Source organism: Benincasa hispida, chromosome 3, assembly GCF_027475165.1.
Source record: "Benincasa hispida cultivar pf3 chromosome 3, pf3_genome.v1.1, whole genome shotgun sequence".
Classification (NCBI taxonomy): domain Eukaryota; kingdom Viridiplantae; phylum Streptophyta; class Magnoliopsida; order Cucurbitales; family Cucurbitaceae; genus Benincasa; species Benincasa hispida.
Window position 1 is genome coordinate 38,214,951 of NC_143480.1, and position 20,014 is coordinate 38,234,964.

General features: G+C 35.9%; 1 protein-coding gene across 1 annotated transcript; it reads right to left on the minus strand.

Moving 5' to 3' along the window:
• Positions 1–17,271: 17,271 nt before the first annotated feature.
• On the minus strand, positions 17,272–19,674 carry LOC150037245 (uncharacterized). Its single transcript, XM_090311934.1, has 4 exons — positions 19,031–19,674; positions 18,552–18,667; positions 18,061–18,308; positions 17,272–17,589 (listed from the first exon to the last, which is right to left on the minus strand). The coding sequence occupies exons 1-4, from the start codon at positions 19,672–19,674 to the stop codon at positions 17,272–17,274; spliced, it is 1,326 nt and encodes a 441-aa protein (XP_090168060.1).
• Positions 19,675–20,014: the final 340 nt, after the last annotated feature.

Sequence of the window (20,014 nt, forward strand, 5' to 3'; positions counted from 1 at the left end):
TATCTTATATCTTGCATCACATTAGCTTAGGTTTATTTTCATCGCAATTTATTTTATTAACGCAACTTTAGTTTTTCTGCACAATTTTACTTTACCGCAATTTACTTTCCTATACAAACACACTATCTTTATTAATTGTAAAAATCGGTTGAATATATCACGAATGTAACACATGAACGAAACAAATCCCTATGTTTGACCTCGGATTACTCTGAGAAACTTGCGTTAGAATTATACTTGGTTTCAGCGCATGGAAACTTGTGACAATGCATTACTCCATAGCATACTACAAGCATATAGTTAACAACACATCTATCTAGAAGTAGTATCGCATAAAGTGTGCATGAGCAACAACACAACATAAGATTACATTTTGCATTACAAGTTTATGGCAACATAAGCTTGTAGCACATCATCATGCATGCATATTACACACTCGATCAATCTCAAGTCATCAATGCATGAATATGCTTAATGCATACATAAATATAACTCTAATATTATATGATGCATGAGCATGCTTTAAAGTAATTTAATCATACAATCTACTATATTATAACACTTATAATATGAAGATGATGCATGAAGAAATGCATAACCTAAGGTGGATTTTAAATCTATATGTCATACATTATGGCATATAAACAAACATACATCTCACGTACATTAATAAAAGTTGATGAACTGGGATAATTAGCCTCAAATCCTGAAGAATAAAGCTAACTATTACAAAGAGCATTGAGTCCACCGGTTCAAAAAGACGAACCAGGTCTTGAACCGTTCGGGTGAAGTTGCATCTCCTTAATCATGTAATAGCTCCCTATGATCGTTTAGCAACGTTGTACGAGCATAAACGATCATTTAGTATGGATCTAGTGTCTATGACTATGTGATGAAGCATGACGGTCACGCGATCGTATAGCCACATCATGTAACGCATGCCTAAATGATCAAGTAGATGACAACTATGCGGTGAAGCATGATCGCCTAAACGATCGCAGAGTAAGCGTCAAGTATCGCATACTGGGTGATCGAGTAGCCATTGACTATGCGATGAAGTATGTTAGACTACACGATCGTTTAGTGTGTGCGCCTACCATGCGACGAATATGAAAAACTCTATGCGATCGTTTACCTCAAGCGTCTACAAGATCGAGCAGCCAACACAAAATGATATAGTAAATTCTTGACTCAATCATTTAGCATTAGCTATACGATTGTTTAGTAAATACTACATGATTGGGTAGAAATTTTCTACACGATCGTTTGGTCGAATCTTAATGATCGTTTAGCCTGGGCTACACGATGCGACCAACCTTTAGTCTTCTTCCTCGATGAGAATAACATCTTCATGCTTCGAAACTTCATCATGAATGACTCAAAACACTCCAAACACTTTGAATACAAACTCGATTGCTTGTTAATTATGCCCAAAAGCGTAGAGACCCTTATAAATTAACACTTTGTAAACTTAAAGAAAGCTTTAAATAGAGGCAATCATCCCGTAGATATCCACCAACACATTCACAAACAAATTTAACTCTTAAACGTATTGTAGAACACTTAAAACCCACCAAAACAAAAAAATAAGTTCAATACGTCAATGGAATTTGGAATATCAGAATAACTTGGCTCTGATACCAATTGAAGGAACTCTAAATCGAGATCTAGTGAGCGGTAGTGCATCGTTCCAAATCCCATTGAGAATGAACACAAAAAATTATAGTCTAAACATAAACGATTATGTATATATTATAATTACAACATGCTTCTTATAAAACAACAAACAAGGGATAGATAATGTAAACCTTTGAAGAACCTTTCTTCAAGTATCCCTCGATCGTTTAGTAACTCGATCAGAACACGATCTCAACGAACGGAGCAGCCAACAGCACGAACTGATAAATCCTCGATCACTAACGAGTCCAACTCGATCCTCGAACTGAACAGGAACATCACCACAAGTCTTACCTTGGTATTCTCGGTGTGAGAATCTAAAAGTTGTGGGCTCTGTATGATTTTGGATTGAGGAAATCAGGAGGTAGATGATCGAGTTGACGACCAAGTAAGTGGGAGATGAAGCCTATCATATAGACTAGTTACTCGATCGTTTAGAAAGACGAAACCTATCGTATAAACTTTACTACTAATTCGTGTAGCAATGAGTAATCATATTTATATTAATTCCTCTAATTAATGTATCTAATACATCATATAAATTATCTCACATATAATTGAATTAATTTAATTATATCACATAATAATTAAACTTCCTCTTGTTAATTTGAACACTTCAAACTAATCCAAAATCTGATTCTCAACTTGAACCCATTGAGCTCCCAGAGGACCTTACGGACCTATAGCTTGAAGCTCCAATGGTACGTGAATAACTGACTAAACTCTTTAATCACGAGATCCACCATCCATTAACTTTTGGTCACATCACTAAAGACCGACAATTGCACTTTTCGCCCTACAGATATATTTATGTGTCCATTGGATATAACCAATCAACAGTGCGATGACCCTTCACAAATCGCTCGTAAGTACAGTTGGGTTAGTTTACCATTTTACCCCTATAGTTACATCTAACGCCTTAAGAACCACTGATTCCTCTAATGAACAATAAGTCATAGTCCAACTATGACTGAGTCCTCCTTTCCAAAGAGAGGGTGTGGCCACTGTGTTCAAGACTCGGAATCAGCCCTTAAGGGAGCAATTTATCTACTTACCCCCGCTCGCATGTCTCCAGATGAATGGTCAGGATCAGAGTTGTATCAGTAGTGTCACAAGGATAAGGTATCCCTCATTTATCCTCTCTTTGGAAAAGAGAAAGGGTGTGGCCACTGTGTTCAAGACCCGAAATCAGCCCTTAAGGGAGCAATTTATGTACTTACCCCCACTCGCATGTCTCCAGATGAATGGTCAGGATCAGACCATTTGTAGCACTTTACAACGCTTGTAACACCTACAAAGCGAGCTGTATCAGTAGTATCACCAAGATAAGGTATCCTCCTTTATCCATCTACTACAGGACATTTAGGTTATTACTTAAGGCATGATCAGCTTGCTACATACATGCTTAAGTTACATAAAATAACCACAAATCTTAGTTTATGGGTTTTGAGTAAATGATTATAAAATAACACTTATTTTATTAATAACAATATTTTTACAAAATATTTACAAATTACGAGACTATCGAGAGATTTAGGATACCAATCCCAACAAGGTGGAATTTGTGAAAATTGTTAAAAATAAATCGTGAAAGCGAAAATTGCGCAACGCAAACAATTGTGAAAATTTATTTATTGAACAAATACTTAGCTTGGGTAATTATAATTTAATCCATTTCTCATTAATTCTATCATAGACCACTCAAAAGATACATGAGAGTATTTGAAGTAAAAACTTAGCCTACTCGATTAGAATCCTACTCGATAGTCCATAAAATTAAGTTAATTAACAGAAAAGTGAGAATCCTCAACCAATCAGTCAATTAACAGAAATTAAGGTTCAAGGCAAAACTAAGCCAATTAATTTGTTACCATCGTCTAACCAATTAATTGAGCGAAATTTATCTAAGTAAGAAAGTAAATACTTGCTAACTGGAATCCAAAATTAACACAACAAACCGACTTAACTCATGTTTCTTGGTGATGACTACCTAACGATTATAAATTAGGGCCAATCAAAACAATCAATTAAACATGCACAGCTAATTTGTTAGATTATCCCATACACGAAAATTGAAGAATATGTTCAAGATAAATTTCATAAATTCATAAAAAAACTCACAGAATTATAAATCGAGTTTCAAGAATTAAATAGAATGAAATTAAACTAACAAACCCAAGCTAAGTTCTTACTTTTTAGCCACTAAACATACTCGAATTCAATACAATTGGCAAGAGGAAGAATTCTTTACAGAGTTTTGGTGTAAAAGGGAGCTAAAACGAGGTTGGAACAAAGCCACAACGTTGAAAATTGGGTGTACTTGGTCTAATTATATTAGCTGGACCCAAATTATCCTTTTATAAAACTGTCGCAGCGTTACAACACTAGGAAGAGTGTTGCAACGTTGTGGCGCATAATGGCCGAGCGTCAGGCAGGCGTTACCATGCTGGCCTGACACTGCGTTGTGTGCGTGCCAAGCTTGCGTCTGCCAAACTCTGTAGCATCGTAACGCTCTGAAGTAGTGTTGCAACGCTGATGCTTCTGTCCTTCAGCATCAAGGTTCAAGCGTCAAGGTGTGTTGCGACGGTGGCATCATGGATTCTCTAGAGCATTGCAATGCTGGAGGAAGTGTTGCGACGCTGCCCTGTGTCCGAGCATTTTGTCCATAGCATCAAGCTAGCGTTGGACTCAAGCTTAATCAAAATGTTGCGACGCTCTACAGTGCAACAACCTTCTTACTTCGTCATTTGATCGATTTAGCTTCTAACTTTGTCATTTTAGCGTCGTTTAGTTCCTAACACTTAATCCGACTGCTTGTTCACACAAGTCCTACAAAATAATTAATTAAACCAAATTAAGTTGCTAAATAACCCTGAGTTAAGCGAAAGAAGGTAGCACATTTCAATTTCTATAAACACCCCCAACTCAATTCTTGATCATCCTCGAACAAGTTAAAACAAGTAATCATGTAAAAATAATCAGTTTGTCAAACTAAAATGTTCCCTACTCAAGCCTCAATAGTCAAGTAGAATCAGATTCACAATCAAAAGGGTAATAAAAAAGCATCCCATCATTTCATGAAGAGTTTGAAAATTCATTTTAAAAATATTTTTAATGCATGTTCAAAAAGAGTGAGCCTGGAATGGCTTATGAATCTTCCATTTATTTCCTCCCTACATTGGCTCGAAGGATCCTAAATTAGCTTTCCTAAATTCAAAGTGGCAATGACATATCATTGGATTGATCAAAATCTATTCACCATCGCCCTTTCCACATGCTTTTACTTTTTTTTATTATTTTATTTTATAGAAATAAAAAGGGAAAACTTAATTCAGGAAATTGACTTTCGTTTTGGCTTGCCCATATGGGTGTCATGTGAATCATCCAACTACGAGCCAATTTTTCTTAAAAAGTACCTAAACTTACTCATTCCTCTAGGATACTTTAGCTCAGAACGAAACTAAGGGTGTCATGGCCGCCCCAGATTAATCATACCCTTGAAGAAGAGGAGTAGACGCCTAAACATGCATAAATAATATATATTTTTTAAAAACTAGGCGACAGTGATATCAATTGACTACATCTCAAGCATGTATTACTAAATTAAACCGCAAAAAGACTAATATCTATCATCAAGGCCTATTGAAGTGATAACAAACTTATGGTCTCATAATTCAATTCTAAGCAAGCATATGGAGTCAAGAAGATATGCAAAGGGCATGGAAATATTAAAAAAAGAAAAAGAAAAAGAAAAAAATTAAGCAGAATTTTAAAAAATATCATGAAAATTATGAACCCTTTCATCCGATCTATTCTCATGCAAAAATAATTCCTACGAGTGTGTCATAGGATAGTCATCATAAAGAACACAACAGCAAGACAAACTTAAACAAGCAAGCATTGTCCAAGCACATCACTCAAGGACCCCAAATAATATCATCAATAAAAGTTTTTAAAAAATTGCCCAAAACTCCAAACATCCCACCCCCTACTTTTAAAACACATATTGTCCCCAATGTGATAAAAAAATAAAGCACGAGGAATCAGAATACTCCCCTGAACAATGGAATGAAGGAAGGATGTAGGACACTCAACTCAACTTCTTTTCTCCCAAAAATCCCTAGAAAGCAAGAATAAAGGAAAGAATAAACAATTACTGAACTGAAATTTACCCTAGAAAGCAAATAAATCTAAATCCTGGTCCAGGTAGTGCAAATATTTATGGTGGGTTGCTAGATCGTGGTGGCTCGTGTCAAGGTATATAAAATTTTTTGTGTTTCGCAGATCCCTTCTTGCAAGAATCAATATAGCCTAACAAGGCTAAAAGGCTTCTCATCTTTAGAAGAAAACCTAACAGGTCGAATTTGATTTTTTTGGAAAATGGTAAAAAGAATAAAAAGAAAGCATTAAAAGACTCAAATGACTTTAAAGGGCCCACAGAAATTAAAAAAAAAAACGCAATAGATATGTGAGGATTAGGATAACAAAACTCAAATATATACGAAATCCCAGAAGTTAGAATAGGGCGAGGTCTTTTGACCTCAAACTCTATCACCTGGATCCCATCAAATTTAGACCCAGAATCCTTCTTAACCTTACAAAAGGGCAGGCATGGAGTAATGCCCTCAATAAGGTTCTTTGAAACGATTGCAGGGAATTTGTGAAAATTGTTAAAAATAAATCGTGAAAGCGAAAATTGTGCAACGAAAAAATTGTGAAAATTTATTTATCAAACAAATATTTAGCTAGGGTAATTATAATTTAATACATTCTTCACTAGTTCTATCATAGACCACTCAAAAGATACATGAGAATATTTAAAGTAAAAACTTAGCCTTCTCGAATAGAATCCTAACCGGTAGTCCATAAAATCAAGTTAATTAACAAAAAAGCGGGAGTCCTCAATCAATCAGTCAATTTACAGGCATTAAGATTCAAGGCAAAACTAAGCCAATTTATTGGTTTCTATCATCTAACCAATTAATTGAGCGAAATTTATCTAAGTTAGAAAGTAAATGCTTGCTAACTGGAATCTCAAATTAACACAACAAACCGACTTAACTCAGGCTTCTAGGTGACGACTACTAACGATTACAAATTAGGTCCAATCAAAGCAATCAATTAAACATGCATAGCTAATTTGTTAGATCCTATACACGAAAATTGAAAAATATGCTCAAGATAAATTTTATATATTCATAATAAAACTCACAGGATTACAAATGGAGTCTCAAAAATTAAATTGGAATGAAATTAAACTAACAAACCTAAGCTAAGTTCTTACCTTTTAGCCACTAAATGTACTTGAATTCAATACAATTGGAAAGAGGAAGAATTCTTTACAGAGTTTTGGTGTTAATGGGAGCTAAAACGATGTCGAAATAGAGCAACGACGTTGAAAATTGGGTGTATTTGGTCTGATCACATCAGTTGGACCCAAATTATCCTTTTATAAAACTGTCGCAGTGTCCCAACACTAGGAAAAGCATCATTTGATCGATTTAGCTCCTAACTTCGTCATTTTAGCGCCTTTTAGTTCTGAACGCTTAATCCGACTGCTTGTACACTCAAGTCCTACAAAATAATCAATTAAACCAAATTAAGTAGCTAAACAACCCTGAGTTAAGCAGAAGAAGGTAGCATATTTCAAGTGCTATCAGTTGACTCTATCCCATTCTTAGAAGTTGAGCCAAACTTTGCAGATGCGAAGAGTTATTTAAAGAGTGATAATGTCGAGGAAGCTATGCCTGCAGAAATCCCTCTGATAAAAAGTGGGGATAAGTTGAAGTCGCATGCAAATGGAGAAAAAAAACCATGTGAAGGGGCAAACACTTCTAATTCTCAAAAGAGTGAGACATCCATTAGACTTCAAATACTAGAGTTTTAAAACATGAGAAATCTCTAAATCCTCTAATGTTGCGTTATTTTCCTTTGTCAAAACGTAAGAAAGATGTTGAAGAAGTCCTTAAGTATCATTGATTCCTCTAATGAACAATCTTTTTATGGTAGTGAAAGGGCGAGTACCCTTTGTTCAATACCTAGAATCATCATTTAGGGGAACTACTCTTCTACTTACCCTAAAGGAGAGGAGTGAATTCTATCTTGTGTAGCTATGTTACCAACTCTCTACTCAAACAAATTCCTAAAATTTTAGACTTATTGAGTCGACGACTTGAGCCACTCTCACCCATACAAATCAAAGGACTGACCTCATAGACAGGAGTCCATAACTCATTCAGAATTGAGAACAAGTTATATGGTTATCCTATGAAATATTAATCTTTTCAGTTAATGGTGTTGGAATGAGAGATTAAGTATTTTGTGGTCCGATCTTATACAAACTCATTATATAGGATAGCCTCATTCACATGTCTTTGCATGAACAATTTGGATCAAATTGTTTGTACCACTTACAAAATTTATAAAAATTAGAAAGTGGTTTGTATCTATAGTGTTACTAGGATAAGGCACCCAACCTTAATTCCTATACTATAAACCTTTAGATTATTACTTGAAATATGATCCATCTATATGTCCACGATATACTGTTCAAGTCTTATTAACCTTTGATTTTTCTCGTAATGGATAACTAATCATTGCATGTTTAGAATAATAAGTTATTATATCAAATAACTAATTAACTACGAGGCTTTAGGACATAAATCCCAACAATCTCCCACTTGCACTAAAATTGATAAGCCAATAAGTGAGACAAGTAACTTAGAGCATATTCTATACCTAATAGATAGTTCATTTAGGGATTTATTAAATCACCCCCAACATAAACACTGATCGTCCTCCAGCAAGGCAAAATAAAAACATGAATCATTAGCTAAAAATTAGTGACTTTATTCTTAAAGTAATAGATTAAGAATAATAATCAAGTATACAACATCATTTAAAAAAATTGCAAATATAGCCAAGTGTATCAGCGATAGCCTTCTATCGTTGATAAACTCTTACCAGTGATATGGTCTATCACTGATAGACTCCTACCAATAATGTGATCTATAACTGGTAGACTATTTAAATTTGGTCATATTTGTAATTTTTTTTACATTATGTCATATATGCTAATACTTTTGGTCTAATATCTATACTTGCAACTCTCCCCAAAAAAAATATAGTAAAAAAGATAGAATCACTCAAATGCATACAATTAATAGCAAATTGAAAACTAATCCTTTATCTCTTACGTGTGTATGTGGTATGTGCGCTTGCGTGCTTAGTCAACCTTATCTAGGTCTTTACAAGCCTAATAAGGTTTTATTCAACCCACAACACATTTTCCCTTACCTTGGCTCAAAAGATCAAGTGTTAAGTATCCAAGACTAAATGTGGCAATAAAACACATAAAGGAACCAAAATTTATTATTTATTATTATTATTATTATATATATATATATATTACACAAAAGAGGAAACCTTATCTAGATGTGCTACCTACGTTTTGTCATACCCATACTGGTTACGTGAATGATCATACAACTACGAGTCACATATCTCTAAAGGTGCCAAAGCTTACTCATTTTCTAGAAGTACATTCATGCCGTGGAAATTGTGGGTGTCATAGCCTCCCTTGATTACTAATACTTTAGGAAGGAGAAGTAATCTCCTTCAAAAATATCATACACTACATTCCTTTCTTTTCACTTTACAACAACATTTTTTCTTTACAACTTCCTTTTACTTTACAACAAGAAAGTTTGGTAAAAACTTAAGCATGCATTACTAAGTTGAGTTTCAAACAACTTAAAAACTATCACCTAGGCCTTTTAGGATGACAACAAGCATAAGGCCAAATACCCAATCCTAAACCTTCAAACCCATAGATAAGATGACTATGTGCTCAAGGATATAAGGGGAGCCAAGAAAATTTTTTAAACTTGACTCAAAATCATGCATGCATTCTCATGATCATACACAATATGGATAAAAATTATATAAAGCTACCACAGATCGTCATCGTTACAGAACATGCAACAAATCAATCATATAGTTAAGTGCTGCCATTGCCACAAAGTTCGAGTTCTGGTGCTCAAGGACTTGCCAGACATGCATATCTAACCACTCCAATCTTCAAAATAGTCCAAAAATGAGAATTATAAAATTATTATTTGGATAAAATAGTCCAAAAATGATTTTTCCCATTATTGCACTGATGAGCTTAGAAAACAAAAAAAAAAAAAAGAAAAACGATTTGGGCTTTTGCAAATAAATGAGTCTGGCTTGAATAGAAAAATACCACTTATTGCTTTTAGCTGGAAATTGATTCTATGTGCTAGAAGCACAATCCTTGTGAAGAAGAATCTTTACCATGCAGTTGACGACCCTGATTAACTTTGAGCACTCACATAAAATGAAAGAACTTTATTGACTAACAAAATCTTTCTTTCTTATAGAAAACACCGAGAGAGGAAAGAGATATGAATATGCTTAGAGTCTACAAAAATAAATAGAGAAACATTCCCTACAAAAGGAGACTGAAAAAGGATTTTTCTTACTGATTTGATATTACCGTTAAACAATTTTGTGAAATACTCCAAGTTTTACTTCTTACGTAGATCTACAGTTAGGTTAATGTAATAGGTGCTTTGTCTTTGGTTGCAAAGAACATTTTCATAGCATGTTCTATCATAAAATTGGTTCAAATACAAGTTGGTTTCTCGGTTTTCAGAGCTATTAATATGCTAAAAAAATGAAAACAAAAAAGTCGATTAGTGAAACTAGTGAAAATATTTATACAAATTTGAAATTATTAGTTTATAGTGGTTAATAAAAACGCATTGAGTATATAGCAAACCAAAAATACTTATGCGTGAAAACCTTTTTTAGAAAAATTAACCAAACACAAGTATGTTTTTATTTTAAACCATGGTAAGAAGTATTTAAGTAAAAATTAACTTTTCTGAAAACATTTATTTTCCTACACAATTAAATACTTTATTTTAAATACTTAACAAAATGGAGTTGCTGAAAGATTGAAAAGAACAGTGCATGAAAGGGTGAGATGTCAATTGTCCAATGCTCTTTCGCCTGAAAAATATTGGGTTGCAGCTATTTCCTACATGATTTACACTTTAAATAGGTTTCCACATCAATCCATTGAGATAAAAACTCTAGATTAAAGGTCGATAGAACAGCCTCCCAAGTTGGAACATTGAAGGTGTTTTGGGTGTGTAGGCTATATGCATCAAAGTTAAGGTAAGTCGAAACCTAGGGCTATCAAATGCATGTTTCTAGGCTTTACACCGGGAGTAAAAGGTTTTAGGCTATGGCATCTTGTTGAGAAGAGTTGTGTTAATATTAGAGATGTTGTGTTCAGAGAAAATGAAATTTTTATGATGTTCGAGCACCATAAACATCTATGTCGAAGACTAATAGCACGAGGTTTGAGGTGAAGCCTCAAAATGATTAAGAAGCTTCTTCTTCTTCTCAAAATCTAGAAGTTGAAGGTGATGACACTGGTGAGACCATTGAACTTGTGTCAAATGAACAAGTAGAGACACGTGGAGATTTAAAAAAATTATTCCTTAGCAAGAGATAGAACTAGAAGAACCATTGTAACCCCTACAAGATATTAAGAATCTGACTTTGCTAGTGTTACTTTAAGTGCTGCCATTTCATTAAGCAATAATGAACCCACCAGTTTTGAGGAAGCAACTAACAGCCTTGATGATAGACAGCAGATTGAGGCAATGAATGATGAAATGAGGTCCCTCAACCAAAATGATACTTGGAAACTAGTACCTTTGCCTAAAGGGTACAAACCTATTTCATGTAAGTGGATTTACAAGTTCAAAGAAGAAATTCGGGGGTTCAAAAGTCTAGACACAAGGCAAGACTAGCTGCTAAGGGGTTCACACAAAAGGAAGGTATTGATTACACTGAGGTCTTTTCTCCAGTGGTGAAACACACATCCATTAGGCTACTCCTCTCCTTAGTTGTTCAAAGGACTTGGAGTTAGACCAATTGGATGTAAAGACAACTTTCCTACATGGATTGTTGAATGAGACTATTTACATGAAGCAACCTCAAAGGTATGTGAAGGAAGGAGAAGAAGACTTGGTGTATCTACTAAACAGGTCTATCTATGGGTTCAAGCAGTCACTAAGGTGTTGGTATGAAAGATTTGATCAAGTGATCTCTAAATGAGATTCAAGAGAAGTTTCTATGATTTGTGTGTGTATACAAACTCTAAAAGCTTTAAGGAACCAATTTACCTACTCCTTTATGTAGATGATATGCTCTGCTTGGAAGTAACAAAGAAGAGTTGGGGCATGTCAAGATGCTTCTAAAGAAAGAGTTTTATATGAAAGATCTAGGGGAATCTAGAAGGATTCTAGGCATTGAAATTGAAAGAGATAGAAGACGTGATAGATTGCATGTGAGTCAATCAGAATATTATGGAAAAATACTACAGAGGTTTAAGATGGATGGTGCTAAGCCAGTTGGCACTCCATTTGCTCCTCATTTTAAGCTTTTAGCTGCAAACAGTCTAAAAAGTTCAGATGAAGATCACATAAACCATATGAAAGTTGTTCCTTATTCCCAAGTAGTGGGATCTTTGATGTACCTAATCACTTCAACCAGACTAGATTTGTCCTATGCTACAAGTTTGGTCAACAGATATATGGAAAATCCTGGTAAACGACATTGGGAAGCAGTCAAAGGTATCTCTATTCATCAAAGGAAGCAAAGATCTTATATAGATAGAATGGGCCTTCCAATAATGAAATGTATGGTTATGTTGATGTTGATTATGTAAGGGATTTGAATAGAAGGCGCTCACTATCAGGCTATGTTTTCCTATGGGGAAACAATCTGATAAGTTGGAAGGCTAGTTTGCAGTCTGTTGTGGCCCTTTCTACAACAGAAGCTGAGTTTATAGCACTATCTGAGACTGTGAAAGAAGGTTTGTGGCTAAAGGGATTACTAAACGATTTCAACATTACACAAGTGAAAATATATTGTGACAACTAGAGTACAATCTACTTATCTAAAAATCAACACTTTCACAGCAGAACCAAGCATATTGACATCAAGTACCATTTTATCAAACAGGAGATTGAGAAAGGGGAAGTTGAGGTAGTAAAGATACATACCTCAGACAATGCTACTGATATGCTAACCAAGACAATTCCTTTAAGCAAGCTTGGTCGATGCTTGGACCTCCTTCGGTTCGAGTTACCTGAAAAAGGTTAGCTCAAGTCAGCTCAACAAGAAAAAAAGGATGTTTACTCTGGATTTTTACAAAGGTGAAGATTGTTACAGAAAGAACCGAAGACAAGAAATGAAGTTACAGGCAGTTGAACGTTGTCGTCTTCCTTTGTTAAGTTGTTGTAACCACCAGAGCTTCTTCGTTGACTATGAGCACCTGTATAAAAAGAAAACGAATGAGAGAATAGAACGAGAGAGAGCAAGGCATTCATTTCGTAAGAAGTTTGAAGAAGAAGTAATAAAAGAGACCCTCCTGATTTGCATAGTGGACGTAGGCCTTTGGCCGAACAACTTAAGTTCTTGTGTTCTTTCTTTCTTTCTCTACGATCGTCTAGCATTTACTTAAGTATCATGTACACGATCGTTAGTTCGTATCACATCGTTTACACGATCATTGAACTCCACATTGCATTGTCTATAAGATCATCTAGCTCATCAGCTACCATCTATACGATTGTTTAGTTATTCTCAACTATCGTCTATAGAATCATCTAGTTCTTTGGAGCTTCGTCTACATGATTGAGCTTCCTTCAAGTAATTGAAGAGACTTTAAGCCTTAAGCATATAGTTTTCCCTGAGTCTTGAAGTGTACTTGACCGTTAAAGCTGAGTAGTTTTGGCTTTGAAATATGTTGATCATAGTTATCCGGGGCAATAGTTATCTCATTGCTCCTGTTAATTCTCTTACTTTTCTTGTTGATGTTGATGCTTCAAAGAAGAATACTTTAGTTAATAATCAAAGTCGACAGAAAGATTATCCGAGACCTTCTCTCATTTGTTGGCATTGTGAGATTAAAAGTCACGTTGTTGATAGATGTTATAAGTTGCATGGTTATCCCCTAGGGTATAAGTTTCGGTTTTCAAATTTTGCATCAGTTTCTAATACTTCTGGTGTTAAACCCTCGCCTATTGCTTCGGTTGCTGTGGTTGGAACTAATTCGGTTGCCCAACTAAAATTTTTCAATACTTTGAATTCTACTCAGTATACTCAATTGATGGAAATGTTACCCACCCATCTTAATGCTGCAAAATTTGATTATGTTACACTTGTGCCTATTGTAGCTAATACATTAGGTATTTTTTTTTCCTTTGACTTCTAACCCTATAACTTTATCTAAACGATTGGGCATCGACCTATACGATAGGTCTCAGCCATCTTCTACTTGCCCAATCGTGTATGCAACATTGTTTCCTCCATTCGTCTGCTCATACCAGGTCCAAACAGAGCCCACCCTTTGGATTCTCACAGCGAGAATACCAAGGTCGCCTTGTTGGTGGTGTCAGACTCAACTCGACACCGTCAAGGTTTTATGGAGGCCGTTCGTGTTGCGGAGTTGTTCGTGACCGAGGAGAACGTTGAGGACGAGCGCGAAGTGTTCGTGCTGTGTTCATGCGATGTTGCGGTCGTGTAGATCGGGCGTTCGAGGTCGCTGTTGTTTGAGTTTTCATGCGCATCAAAGCGTGGAGACGCATCCTTCTATGTGTGTAGAGTTTTACTCTCTTTTCCTTTGTATTTTACATGCTGTAATTTCTGTATGAATAGCATAACCGTTTTTTTGGAAGACGACTATAAATATATGTTCATTCATGATTGTAATTTGGAATAGTCTTGTTCTGCTGCTCATGGAAATCTCGATTCCGATTTCCTTCAGTCCAAGCATCGACCAATCTTGCTTAAAGGAACTGTCTTGGTCAGCATATCAGCAGCATTGTGTGAGGTATGTATCTTTACTACCTCAACTTCCCTTTTCTTAATCTCCTGTCTGATAAAATGGTACTTGATGTCAATGTGCTTGGTTCTGTTGTGAAACGGTTGGTTTTTAGATAAGTAGATTGTGCTCTGGTTGTCACAATATATTCTTACCTTTGTTTATGTAATGTCAAAATCGTTTAGTAATCCCTTTAGCCACAAACCTTCTTTCACAACCTCAGACAGTACAATAAACTCAGCTTCTATTGTGGAAAGGACCACAATAGACTGCAAACTAGTCTTCTATCTTATCAGATTGTTTCCCCATAAGAAAACATAGCCTGATAGTGAGCACTTTCTATCCAAATCCCCTACATAATCAACATCAACATAACCATACATTTCATCATTGGAAGGATCATTCTGTCTATATAAGATCCTTGCTTCCTTTGATGAATAGAGTGTTTGGGGTTGATGCCCTAAACTCTCATTGGGTCTTGTAGTTTGTAAACACAGTTTTGAACAGTTTGTGATGTAATAATATATGATATTTTCTTCACTTCTGTCTATGGAATATTGGATGTTTTAATTTCTTTACCACAAACCAATAAACTAAGATCCCTGGTTGTCATTGTAACTTAAGCATGTATGTGGAGATATACAAGTGGAACGTGTTTTAAGTGATAACCAAAATGGTCTGTAGTATATGGATATAGAAGGGAAATCTTATCCTGGTAACGCTTTGGATGCAGCTTGCTTTGTAGAATAGTTACAAGTGTTGTGACTTGCTACATATCGTCTGATCTTGATCATTCATGTGGAGACATGCGAGCGAGGACGTCCTATACATAGAAGTTTGTATAAGACCGGACCACGAAGTGTTATAGTCACGTTATATAACGTCGTTCATTACAGAGACTTCACTTCACTAGGATAACCATAGGTAACATGATCTCAATCCTGAGTGAGTTGGGAACTTCTGCCTTTGAGGGCGGTCCTTTGATTTGCATGGGTGCAAGTGACCAAATCGCCGACTCAAACCTACCACTTTAGAGTTCGTCTGATTTGGGAGCTGGGAACTCAGCTACACAAGATAGAATTCACTTCTTCCTTGAAGTAGGGGTAAGTAGATAAATTGCTCCCTTAAGGGTTGGTTCCGAGGCTTGAACAATGTGCAACACACACCTTCTCATGGCCTGAGAGGTGTCCACACATAGTAGGACTATGTTGTATTGTTCATTAGAGGGATTAGTGGTACTTAAGAAGTTAGATGTAACTAGAGGGGAAAAATAGTAAATTGGCCCAACTGTAATTACGAGCATCTATGAAGGGTCATTATACTGCTGATTGGTTATATCCGATGGACACATAAATATATTTGTGGTGAGAAGATTGCAGCTGTCGGTCTTTAGTGGAATAGATTCAAGTTGAGAATCAGTTTTTGGGTTAGTTTGAAGTGTTCAAATTGACAAGAGGGAGTTTGATTATATATGATATAATTAAATGGGTCAATTATATATGACATAGTCGACATGATGTATGAGATACATTAATTGGAGGAAAATGATATAAATATGATTTATATCTAGTAGAGGAGAAAAAGATTATGGTTCATATGTTGCATATGATGTGATATTAAACCATAGATTGTAAATATAATAAGATTAAATTTATTTTCTAATTTAGAAATTATGGGATAATTGTGCCGATTTTTTCTCCGTAACTGAATGAGTTAGTGGGAGGTTGCATTCAGTTTTCGTAACTGAAGAATAAAATGAAAATTGTTTTCATTTTGCAAAAGGATCAGAGATTCGCTCACCGAATTGTGTATATTGTCTATCCCATAGCAAACCAAGAGCATACACGATAGCCCAAAGTTTCTAAACGGTTGTATACACACGCACGATTTACTAAACGATCACATAGAATTTACTAAACGATCTTCTAGCCCTTTCTAAACGATCGCGCATCTGAGCGTTTTATTAAATGATCGTCTATACGATCCCGCCCCTGTTACTACAGGATCGTATACCTTTACCTAAATGATTAAGCATCGTCTATAGGATAGACACTCGATATCTCCCACTTGCTTGGTCATGGTAAACGTTTGTCTCTTCCTCCTTCTCTCTACCAAATCCAACAGAGCCCATACCTCCTGGATTCTCACTCAGAGAATACCGAGAGTTCCAAGTAGTGGTGTCTTCCCTACTGCCTTGTTCGTGAGAAGCCTGTTCGTGGGTAGACGACGTAGCGATTTGGTGGCGATAGCTTGGACAATCTCAGTGAGAGTGAGAGGTGCAGTCCATTTGATGAGAGTGAGATTTCTGTGAAGAAAGGTTCTTCAACTGGTAGGTATCTTATTCTATTTGTTTTTTATAGTTCAAAGCATACCGTAATTTATTGTTAAATGCCTAACTAGTCTATTTTATTGTAAATGCAGTAATTCTGTCACAATGAGTTTGAAACGATCTTGCTTCTGCTCAAAGGCAGTATCCATTTGACTGCTTCCCAATGTCATTTTCCAATATTTTCCATATAGCTACTGACCAAACATGTAGTATAGGACAGATCTTGTCTGGTTGAAGTCATTAGGTACATCAAAGATCCCACTACTTGGGAATAGGGAACAAATTTCATATGGTTTATATCTTCATTTGAACTTTTTGGACTATTTGCAATTGAAAGCTAAAAATGAGGAACAAGTGGACTGCCAACTGGCTTAGCACAATCCATCTTGATGCTTTGCCATATTTTTTCACAATATTCTGATTGACTCACATGCAATCTATCATGTCTTCTATCTCTTTCAATTTCAATGCCTAAAATCCTTCTAGATTCCCCTTGGTCTTTCATATCAAACTCTTTCTTTACGAGCATCTTGACAAGCCTCAACTCTTCTTTAGAACTTCCAGCCAACAACATATCATCTACATAAAGGAGTAGGTAAACTGGTTCTTTGAAGATTTTAGAGTTTGTATACACATACCAATCATAGGAACTTCTCTTCAATCCCATTTTAAAGATCACTTCATCAAATCTTTCATACCAACACCTTGGTGACTACTTCAGCCCATAGATAGACTTGTTTAGTAGACACACCAAGTCTTATTCTCCTTTCTTCACATACCCTTGAAGTTTCTTCATGTAAATAGTCTCATTCAACAATCCCTGCAGGAAAGTTTTCTTTACATCCAATTGGTCTAACTCCAAGTCCTTTTGAACAACTAAGGAGATGAGTAGCTTAATGGATGTGTGTTTCACCACTGGAGAAAAGACCTTAGTGTAATCAATACCTTTCTTTTGTGTGAACCCCTTAGCAACTAGTCTTACCTTGAATCTAGACTGTTGTACCCCTGGAATTTCTTCTTTGAACATGTAAATCCACTTACATGAAATAGGTTTGTACCCTTTAGGAAAATGTTCTAGTTTCTAGGTATCATTTCTGATGAGGGACCTCATTTCATCATTCATTACCTCGATCCACATTCTAGCATCACGGTTGTTAGTTGCTTCCTCAAAACTGGTGGGTTCATTGTTGCTGAATGAAATGGCAACACTTAAAGCAACACTAGCAAAGTCAGATTCTTGATATCTTGTAGGGGGTACAATGGTTCTTCTAGTTCTATCTCTTGCTAAGGAATAATTCTGTAAATCTCCATGTGTCTCTACTTGTTCACTAGACATAAGTTCAATGGTCTCACCAGTGTCATCACCTTCAACTTCTAGATTTTAAGAAGAAGAAGAAGTTCCTTAATCATTTTGAGGCTCTACCTCAATCTTTGTACTACTAGTCTTAGACATAGATGTTGATGGTTGCTCGGACATCATAAAAATTTCATTTTCTCTGAACACAACATCTCTACTATTAACAAATCTATTTTTAATAGGATGCCATAGTCTATAACCCTTCACTCTCGGTGTTAAACCTAGAAACATGCATTTTATAGCCCTAGGTTTCAACTTACCTTGGCTTTGATGCACATATCCTACACACCCAAACACCTTCAAGTGTTCCAACATGGGAGGCTGTCCTATCCACCTTTCTTCTAAAGTCTTCAGCTCAATGGACTGATGTGGGCACCTATTTAGAGTGTAGATCATGTAGTAAACAACTTTAGCCTAATATTTCGAAGGAAAAAGAGCATTGGACAACTGATCACCCTTTCAAGCACTATTCTGTTTAATCTTTTAGCAACTCCATTTTGTTGAGGTGTATACCTCACTATTCTGTGCCTCACCATGTCATTCTCTTTGCAAAACAAGTTTAACTCCTCTCTATAAAACTCTAAACCATTGTTCGTTCTCAAGTCTTTAATATGTTTAGAGGTTTGCTTTTCAATAAAGGTCTTCCATTCTTTGAATCTATTAAACACTCCATTTTTGGTTTTTTAGAAAGGTAATTCAACTCTTCCTTGAGTAATCATCAACAAAGCAAAGAAAGTACCTTGCTCCATTTAGAGAAGGAGAGTGAGCTGGTCCCCATAAGTCTGAATACACATATTCAAGTATCTCTTTGGAAGTATCTTTTCCTTCAGAGAAGCCTTGCCTTATTGCTTTGCCAAGGATGCAATGCTCACAAAACTTCAAGCTATCTCTAACACTTTTAAGAAGAATCCCCTGTTTTAAGAGAACTTGCAGTCCTGTCACACTGATATGAGATAGTCTTTTGTGCCATAACTCATCTTCTATGGGTTCTTCATCAGTTGCTGTCAAGGTCGAATGTGCCATTTGCACATATTTAATGACATACAAGCCATTAACTTTGATTGCCACCAACACTACTTTTGAGTCTTCAATTATTTCAAGAATGCCTCCAACTCCTCCATATTCACAGCCAATGGAGTCAAACATCCCCAATGATAGGAGATTTCTCTTCAATGTAGGAACATGCCTCACATTCCTAATCAACTTCATCGAACCATTTTGTTTCTCCAAGGATACAGACCCAATTCCAACAGCTCTGCAGGCATTGTTATTTCTAATGTAGATCAACCCTCCATCCCAATTCTTGTAGGTACAAAACCATCCTTTAAATGGTGTCATATGGACTGAACAACCAGAATCTATCACGCAGTCTTGAGTCTCCATAGATTTCTACTCTCCACACTCTTCAGTTGCAGCCAAGGCATCTGAATACATAAGGGAATTTTCCCCCATAGCAGCCTCGGTCTGTTTTCCTTACTTGTTCTGTTCGTTCAGCTTCCTGGCATAACAGTCTTTCTTCATGTGTCCAAGCTTGTGGCAAAAATGACACTTGATCTTAGACTTGTCACCACTATTCTGCTTTCCCTTCCCATTGTTCTTTGTTTTCCCCTTTGAAAACAAGTCTTCTCCTCCTTGGCAATCTTTCTTTTTCATTTGTACTCTAGTTCTCTAACTCTTATTACTAAAATGATTGCTTCTATAGTGATTCTTTCTCTACCATACT

Excerpts from the sequence above, each read along its gene's own strand:
- LOC150037245 (XM_090311934.1), bottom strand. The coding sequence starts at position 19,674 with ATGGAGACTCAAGACTGCGTGATAGATTCTGGTTGTTCAGTCCATATG. Across the intron at positions 18,668-19,030 it reads CCTTCTCTAAATGGAGCAAG|GTGCCCACATCAGTCCATTG; the intron begins GTACTTTCTTTG and ends CACTCTAAATAG. Across the intron at positions 18,309-18,551 it reads ATATGTGCATCAAAGCCAAG|AAGTTGAAGGTGATGACACT; the intron begins GTAAGTTGAAAC and ends CTTAAAATCTAG.